This window comes from Muntiacus reevesi, chromosome 3 (assembly GCF_963930625.1).
Source record: "Muntiacus reevesi chromosome 3, mMunRee1.1, whole genome shotgun sequence".
Classification (NCBI taxonomy): Eukaryota; Metazoa; Chordata; class Mammalia; order Artiodactyla; family Cervidae; genus Muntiacus; species Muntiacus reevesi.
The window spans coordinates 13,056,058-13,065,538 of record NC_089251.1 but is presented as its reverse complement, the minus strand read 5'-3'; the positions used below and the strand labels follow the sequence as shown (position 1 = coordinate 13,065,538).

Here is a 9,481-nt window from a genome sequence, read left to right as displayed (position 1 = left end):
CTGTTTATGCTTCATTTCTTCTAGGTCCTAGTTAAATTGATAAATGATTCTTGCATTTTCTCCATTCTATTTTCGAGATTTTGGATCATCTTTACTATCATTACTCTGTATTCTTTTACCAGTAGTTGCCTTTTTCCTCTTTGCTTATTTAGTCTTGTGGGTTTTTACTTTGTTCCTTCATCTGCACGATATTTCTGCCTTTTCATTTTGTGAAAGAAGACAATTTTTTTTCCTTCTTGAAAATAATTAAATTGATTAATTTTAATTGGAGAATAATTACGTTACAATATTGTGGTGGTTTTTGCCATACACTGACATGAATCAGTCACAGGTGCACATGTGTCCCCCCATCCTGAATGCCCCATCCCACCTCCCTCCCTACCCCATTCCTCTGGGTTGTCTCAGAGCACCGGCTTTGAGTGCCCTGCTTCATGCATCGGACTTGCACTGGTTATCTATTTTACATATGGTAATATCCATGTTTCAATGCTATCGTCTCAAATCATCCCATTCTTGTCTTCTCCCACAGAGTCCCAAAAGTCTGTTCTTTACATCTGTGTCTTCCTTGCTGCCTTGCATATAGGGTTGTCATTACCATCTTTCTAAATTCTATATATATGCATTAATACAGTGTATTGATGTTTCTCTTTCTGACTTACTTCGCTCTGTATAATATGATCCAGGTTCATCCACCTCATTCATTTCAGTTCAATTCAGCGTCTCAGTCGTGTCTGACCCTTTGTGACCTCATGAACCAAAGCATCCCAGGGCTCCCTAGCCATCACCAACTGCCGGAGTTTACCCAAACTCATGTCCACCGAGTTGGTGATTCCATCCAACCATCTCATCCTCTGTCGTCCCCTTCTCCTCCTGCCTTCAATCTTTCCCAGCATCAGGGTCTTTTCAAATGAATCAGCTCTTCGCATCAGGTGGCCAAAGCTTTGAAGTTTCAGCTTTAGCATCAGTCCTTCCAATGATCATTCAGGACTGATTTCCTTTAGAATAGACTGGCTTGATCTCCTTGCAGTCCAAGGGAAGCTCAAGAGTATTCTCCAATACCACAGTTCAAAAGCATCAATTCTTCGGTGCTCAGCTTTCTTATGGTCCAACTTTCACACCCATACATGACTACTGGGAAAACCATAGCCTTGACTAAATGGACCTTTGTTGGCAAAGTAATGTCTCTGCTTTTTAATATGCTGTCTAGGTTGGTCATAACTTTCCTTCAAAGGACTAAGTGTCTTTTAATTTCATGGCTGCAGTCACCATCTGCAGTGATTTTGGAACCCAGAAAAATAAAGTCAGCCACTGTTTCCACTGTTTCCCCATCTATTTGCCATGAAGTGATGGGACCAGATGCCATGATCTTAGTTTTCTGAATGTTGAGCTTTAAGCCAACTTTTTCACTCTCCTCTTTCACTTTCATCAATAGGCTCTTTAGTTCTTCTTCACTTTCTGTCATAAGGGTGGTATCATCTGCATATCTGAGGTTATTGATATTTCTCCCAGCAATCTTGATTCCAGCTTGCACTTCATCCAGTCCAGCATTTCTCATAATGTACTCTGCATATAAGTTAAATAAGCAGGGTGACAACATACAGCCTTGACATACTCCTTTTTCTACTTGGAACCAGTCTGTTGTTCCATGTCCAGTTCTAACTGTTGCTTCCTGATCTGCATATACGTTTCTCAAGAGGAAGGTCAGGTGGTCTGGTATTCCCATCTCTTTCAGAATTTTCTACAGTTTATTGTGATCCACACAGTTGAAGGCTTTGGCATAGTCAATAAAGCGGAAATAGATGTTTTTCTGGAACTCTCTTGCTTTTTTGATGATCCAGTGGATGTTGGCAATTTGATTTCTGATTCCTCTGCCTTTTCTAAAACCAGCTTAAACATCTGGAAGTTCATGGTTCATCTATTGCTGAAGCCTGGCTTGGAGAATTTTGAGCATTACTTTATTAGTGTGTGAGATGAGTGCAGTTACGCAGTAGTTTGAGCATTCTTTGGCATTGCCTTTCTTTGAGATTGGAATGAAAACTAACCTTTTCCAGCCCTGTGACCACTGCTGAGTTTTCCAATTTTGCTGGCAGCACTTTCACAGCATCATCTTTCAGGATTTGAAATAGCTCAACTGGAATTCCATCACCTCCACTACCTTTGTTTTTGTAGTGATGCTTCCTAAGGCCCACTTGACTTCGCAATCCAGGATGTCTAGCTCTAGGTGAGTGATCACACCGTTGTGATTTTCTGTCATGAAGATCTTTTTTATACAGTTCTTCTGTGTATTCTTGCCACTTCTCCTTGATATCTTCTGCTTCTGTTAGGTCCATACCATTTCTGGTCCATACCATTCCACCTCATTAGAACTGACTCAAATGTTTTTCTTTTAATAGCTGAATAATATTCCATAGTATATATGTTCCACAACTTCCTTATCCATTCATCTGCTGATGAACATCTAGGTTGCTTCCATGTCCTGGCTATTGTAAACAATGCTGCAATGAACACTGGGGTACATGTGTCTGAAAGAAGACAAGTGATTGAAGAAAACTCACCTCAGAGTGCTATTGAAGAAATTAAGATGACATGAAACAATCTTGCTCATTTTCGAGCAAGCGTGTCTTCATTTCTGCCCCTTTCCCCTTAGCACTTCAGTATGCAGAAGTCTTACCCAGCCATGCCTTTTGCATAGGATTTCCTTTCTGAGGTAGTGGGACCAAGTTTTATGCTGTCCTGCCTGGGCAGGAATCTTCCTGAGTCCAGTGTTTTCCCCATATGTCATTCAGCAGCCGTCTTGCTTTGTAAACATAGTGATTCACAATTTTTAAGCGTTATCCTCCATTTATAGTTATAAAATATTGGATATACTACCTGTCTGAACAATATATCTTGTAGGTTATTTGTTTTCTACATAGTGGTTTTGTTACTCTTAATGCTCTACGCCTATCTTGGTCCTCACTCCCTCTCTCCTCACTGCTAACCTATAGCTTCTTCTTTGTAACTGTGGGTCTGTTTCTTTTTTGTTACTTTCAATAATTTGTTTTATTTTTTATAATCACATATAAGTGATATCATACAGTATTTGTCTTTCTCTGAGTGTTTTCTTTTCCTTAGGGGAAATTGTTCTATTTAGTTTTCCTTTTTTATTTAATGAAAGATTCTTTTGAGTCTATAGTGCTTTACAAATTTCAAAAGTTTCATGTACATGATTTCATATACTTCCATAATAACCCTTTAAAAATCTTTATCTCTATATTTCTCCTCCCCACTTCTCTCTCTCCACTGGTAGCTACTAGTTCTTTTGCTATATCTGTAAGTGTGCTTCTTTTTTGCTTCATTCACTAGTTTGTTGATTCTTTAGATTTCATATATGAGTGATATCATACAGTATTATAAATTTACTTAATTCATTTATTAGTTCTAACAGTTTTTCGGTAGTTTCATTAGGATTTTTTATGTATTGTGTCTTGTCATCTGCAAGCAGTGACAGTTTTACTTCTTTTGCAATTTGAATCCCTTTAATTTCTTTTTCTTTTCTGACTGCTGTGGGTAGGACCTTTCAATACTATGTTGAATAAACATGGAAAGACTGGGCATCCTTACATCAAGATCCATTATATCTTGTTTGTAATCTCCAAGGAAATGTTTTCTGCTTTTCATCACTGAGTGTGTGATTGTCTGTCATTTTGCCTTTGTTGTTGATGTTCAGTTGCTAAGTTGTGTCTGACTCTTTGTGATTCCACAGACTGCAGTGTGCCAGGCTTCCCTGTTCTTCACCATCTCTCAGAGTTTGCTCAAACTCATATCCATTGTGTAGATGATGCCATCCAACCATCTCATGCTCTGTCACCCCCGTCTCCTCCTGCCCTCAATCTTTCCCCATATATGGCCTTTATTATGTTGAGGAATGTTCCCTTTATACTGATCTTGTTTATAGTCTTTTAATCATAAATGAATGAGGACTTTTGCCAGAAGCTATTTCTGAATATATTGAGATGTTCATATGGTTCTTATGCTTTATTTGTTTATTTTTTTTTCAGCCTCTAAGTTTTTATTAACATGAGTTTCCAAAAACAAGCATCCATATTAGTGTGGGGAGTGAGGGTGGGAGGAGGGGGAAAGGCAGGAAGAAGGAATTCTGCTCTATTGGTAATAAAGCTCCAGGTTCATCCCAACGTGGATTTCATAGTCCCCCAGAGACAAGTGGTCCTTAAAAATCGTGTACCACTTCTTCAGTACGATCTTGTTCCAAGGGTGCCAGTTTGGGCTGCGATCAGCTTCTTAAGGTCCCCGATGGTGTCATCCGTATTGCACTTAACGCGCACCTTCTTCCCCAGATGGTTGTTGCAAACAATCTCGATCATCCTGGCTCAAACAGCCTGGAAGAAGCAGACGCCACAACCTCCTCGCATGGCTGCTGAGGCCAGGCCAGAGTCGCCGCTTATGCTTTATTTTTAACATGAGACACAGTATATGTGTATAACCAGTTGCTCCAACTTAACATCCAATGGAGCCTACTCTCCTCTTTAAATTATGTTAGCACTTTGCCAAAAATGAAATGATTATATTAATAAAGATTTATTTCTAGATCTTTTATTCTTTATATTGCTGTATATATTTTTTCCTATATAAATGTTACACATACTAATTACTTCACCTTTGTAGTACATCTTGAAATTTTTTAATGTGTGTGCTCCTCCAACTTTGTGATTTTTCTTCGGGATTGTATGGGCTTCCTTGGTGGCTCAGATGGTAAGGAGACTGCCTGCAACCCAGGACCCAAGTTCGAGACCTGGGTCAGCAAGTTCCCCTGGAGAAGAAAGTCCCACTCCAGTATTCTTGCCTGGAAAATCCCAAGGGTGGAGGAGACTGGTGGGTTACAGTCCATGGGGTCGCAAAGAGTTGGACACAACTGAGTGACTAACACTTCATGGCTGATCCAGGCCATTCTCATTTCCATTCATTTTTAGAATTGACTTATTTCCAAAGACAATGACCTTTGCAGTGACACCATGGCTATATTTGGTATAGGGTATCTATAAACTGTGGTTAGGGGAGGTGATCACAAAGAACACCTTAGAACAATCTTTTGTTTTTCACCAAAAGCACTTGATGCAGTAGAACAGTGAAATGTCTTTAAAGTATCAGAAGTTTTGGTACCAAGAATAGTATATTCTATGAAATTGTGATTTAAATGAAGGAGCCATGCAATGATGTTTTTCAGATTTGCAAGAAAGTTTTTTTTTCAGCTGATATTTTAGAAAGAAAGTCTTTCATCATTGCCCTGGTCATGTAATTTATTACTACTTCTAAATTCCATGTGCTATAAATATTTATTTGAAGAAGTTCAGACATTACAAATATGTACCAAGAAGTGGAATTTCTCTCCCTCCCAGTCCTCTCCTCCCCTCACACTTCCATTTTTATTTCAGTGACTATATAAATATATATCATATATTTTAAAAATTACAGTGGATTCATTCTTTTATACTTTGTTATACTTAAGTTTTCTACTTAATGACATTTCAAGAAAGTAATAGAGATGTTTCATTTTTTCAGCCTTTTGAATATTATTACATTTTACATAAAAAAGCACAATTTCCTTATTTCCTATTAATAAAGTTTTAGGTTTTTGCCATTTTTTATCTGTTATAAACTGAGACTGACTAAATAAAATCTCAGTACTCAATATACACTTATAATAATATGCCTTCAGTTAAACACTTGAGTACTGAAGTCTCTAGAATACAGTCATAAATCATATTTTAAATATACAGCTTTAGGGATAGATGGAGACAAGAAAGATTTCAACACCCCACTATGGAATGGATATTTTAAAGTCACCACTCTTGATTCTTGTTCTTTCAGGCCATTAACATTTTTAATTGTCTGTTAAAAAAAATGAAACTAAGCTAAAGAAATGTAATGAAGGAAAGATAGAAAGATAAGAGAATACTAAACTTGAAAACTTAGTATTTAAAAAAGAAGTTTTGGAGTAGAAAAATAAGGGATATAAAAGTCCTCAAATGAGAAAATTAGCTGAAATGCAGCCCTCCATCCTCTTCTCCTTCCCCTCCTCTCCTTTCCTTCTCCTTTTAAACATTTTCGAAGACAGTCAACAGCTACAAATTAAGAAATTATTTTTTTAGCAGTATACTGAATTTGAAGGATTTTGGAGATAATTCTTAATAAAAGAGAGAAACTAGTTCAGGAAATGTATGTGGGAAAAATGAAAGTTAATTGCTGTGTCCGACTCTTTGTGACCCCATGGACAGTAGCCCGCCAGGCTCCTCTGTTGGAATTCTCCAGGCAAGACTGCTGGAGTGGGTTGTCATTTCCTTCTCCAGGCGATCTTCTTGACTTAGGGATTGAACCCGAGTCTCCTGCACTGCAGGCAGATTCTTTATCATTTGAGCGACCAGGGAAGCCCAATGTGGGAAAAGGATTAGGTTAAAGCAGCATTTGAAAGATGCGATGTGATGACTCTTTGTAGAAAAGTGGAGAAGTAGTGGGGGAGAGTATCATGATTTAATCACAGGCAGAGCCAATTAATAGGCCATCAGCAAAGTATGTAAATACCCACAATACCTTGCCCCACATGGGTTAAAAATGCTAATCTCGAAGAGCTTGCCTGACCATCAAGAGCCAGCAGAAGCCAGATTCAAATGGGGGACGATTCATTTGTGTGTACATCAAGAGGGTGTTGTCCGGGGTTTCCTCCTGCCCAGCAGCTTCCTCAGACCCTGATTCAGGTCTTTGTTTCTTAGGCTGTAGATAAAAGGATTGAGCATGGAGGACAGAACTGTGTAGACAATTGTAGCCACATGGTCCGTGATGGTGTAGGTGGACACAGGCTGTAGATAGACATAGAAGATGCTTCCATAAAAGAGAGTTACCACAGTGAGGTGTGAGCCACACGTGGAGAAGGCTTTGTGTTTCCCAGAAGTTGAGGGAATTTTAAGAACTGCAATGAGGATTTGTATATAAGAGAAAGTAATGCATAGGAAAGGGGTCACTAAAATAAAAGATCCTTCTATCAATATCACAATTTCGTTGACAAATGTGGGGGAGCAGGACAATTTTATTAGAGGGCTGAGGTCACAGAGAAAGTTATGGATAATATTAGAGTCACAGAAGGTGAGCTGATTCAGCAGAAGTGTGTGTAGGAGCGAGTGGAAGTGAGGCAGTGAGCAGGAGAAGGCCACCATCAGGACACAGCGGCGATGACTCATGGTGGTGACATAGTGGAAGGGGTCACAGATGGCCACATAGCGGTCATAGGCCATGACTGCCAGAAGGCAGCTGTCAGTGTTGCCCAGAGCATATATAAAGTACATCTGGGTAAGGCACCCAGCATAGGAGATGGTCTTATGTGACAGGAAGTTCACCAGCATCCTGGGGACAATGGTTGTTGTGAAGCAAATGTCAGTGAAAGACAGGAAACTCAAGAAGAAATACATGGGGGTGTGCAGTTGGGGGTCAGAGCAGATGGCCAGGATGATGAGCAGGTTCCCTGTTACGGTGACCAGGTACATGGTGAGGAAGAGAATAAAGAGTGGCTTCTGATCCTCAGGCCGGGAGGAGAGTCCCAGGAGTATGAACTCAGAGACACTGCTGGTTTGGTTGAGTCTTTCCATTGACTCGGGTCTATTCATAGTTATATACAAGAAGGTTTATTATTTCACATGCTCCAATTCCATATCCCAAATCATGATAACCCAGAAAGTCTTTGTTCCCTCTATTTGGTCACCATTAGCCACTCTGCAGGGAAAGCATGTTACCATTATCGTTCTTGATGTGATCCTTCCTTCCCAAATCCATGGGCATCCAAGAGCCTTATATTGCAAGCTGGAGGGACAGAAGAAGAGTTTTACTTTAACAAATATTGAGGTGAACCTCTTTGATTCTAGTTCCTTAATTCCTATTCTGGAAAATTCCTATTTCCTTCTTGGGACTATAGCAATAAAACAGATATTTCTCTTGAATTTGTTCATTTTGTAGTTTGGGAGACAGATTATCAGCAGAGTAGGTAATATTATATCATGTAGGGATACATTTTTTAAACAAAATACAAGAAGATGGAGGTGACTGGGGAGTAGAGGATATTTTAGATATTGAAGTCACAGGACCCTCATTCCTTATCAAAGCAAATTCAGTTGGTATACTAGGTCTTGGGTGGAAATAACCATTTTTCAAAATAACCAACAGGGCTAATCTCAAAGGAATGTTGAATCCAGTGTAGTAGTGTTTTTTCCTCTTGTCTGCACATAGAATGAGAGGTTCTCCCTCCTTAGCTCGTGGGATATGATCGTCGCCTATGCAGGTCTTCCCTCTTTTGTAAATCCATTTTCCTTTTTTTAAACTCCTGTTGTAAATCACATGTGTATAGTATGGACGTCCATTTTTGGCTCTTCAATGTATTTCCTTAAAATTCCTCTATCATATGTTTATCCAAAAGTATCTGTGAGAAACATGTCTACATACCTGGTTTTTTGGTCATATCTAGTCACCCAGCAATGGACATCAGAGCCTCTGTTTCTTACTACTGCAAAAGTTCTGTAATGAGAGATCGTGCATCTACAAAGTGCTCTAACAAAGCGCTTTAAAGCAAGATTTCAGAGTCAGCATATCCCCTTATACCTTGTGAATAGACATATCCCTTAGGGATTTTGATACGTTTTGAGGCATCTGGGTATTTTTACATTATTGGCTACAGTAAAAATCTCAACATACATACTTTCATATCATATATGACATGAAACACACATATCATCAAAGTGTTTAAAATAATATCTTTAGAGGCAGCATATCCTTTCAGACATTTTGAATGCACATTGGTGCAAAAGTACATTGATACATTATCATATTAATTAATTGAAAAAATAAGTGCTTACATTTTAGTTTTAAGTTGCCCCAAACATTTTTAAACCTCAGTTACTTCATGTGTGATATTGGACAAAAACATCCACATTCTCGTGAAGGGTTAGTGAGGTAGCACATTTCAAATACCTCAAGACAAGCATATTATGAACACTCAGGAGAAGCTGCTGATACTCATCAATCACTGTGTCACCCTCCCTCATCTTCTATTTCTAGAAGGTCTCAAAATCAACTCGTTCACATGTGTAAAATAATCACATTCTGCACTGCCAAATTTTCAGGCTAATTTTTTTATTTTGTAAGATTTTATGGAAGAAAGGAAAAGACCCTGATACTGGGACAGATTGAGGGCAGGATGAGAAGGGGGTGACAGAGGATGAGAGGATTGGATAGCATCACTGACTCAATGGACATGAGTTTGAGCAAACTCAGGGAGACAGTGATGGACAGGTAAGCCTGGTGCGCTATAGCCCATGGGATTGCAAAGAGTCAGACACGACTTAGTGACTGAACAACAGCAGTGGAAGAATTATTTTTTTTTGTTTCAATGCATTGAGCTTTGAGTGAATCAGTATTTAAACTTAATTATAATAAACCAATA

General features: G+C 38.9%; 1 protein-coding gene and 1 pseudogene across 1 annotated transcript; both read right to left on the bottom strand.

The window, feature by feature from the left end:
* Positions 1–4,053: 4,053 nt before the first annotated feature.
* On the bottom strand, positions 4,054–4,373 carry LOC136162706 (ubiquitin-like protein 5 pseudogene; annotated as a pseudogene).
* A 2,319-nt stretch (positions 4,374–6,692) lies between these two features.
* LOC136163930 (olfactory receptor 1L8-like) lies at positions 6,693–7,637 on the bottom strand. Its single transcript, XM_065928755.1, has one exon. The coding sequence runs from the start codon at positions 7,635–7,637 to the stop codon at positions 6,693–6,695; it is 945 nt and encodes a 314-aa protein (XP_065784827.1).
* Positions 7,638–9,481: the final 1,844 nt, after the last annotated feature.

Excerpts from the sequence above, each read along its gene's own strand:
- LOC136163930 (XM_065928755.1), bottom strand. The coding sequence starts at position 7,637 with ATGGAAAGACTCAACCAAACCAGCAGTGTCTCTGAGTTCATACTCCTG.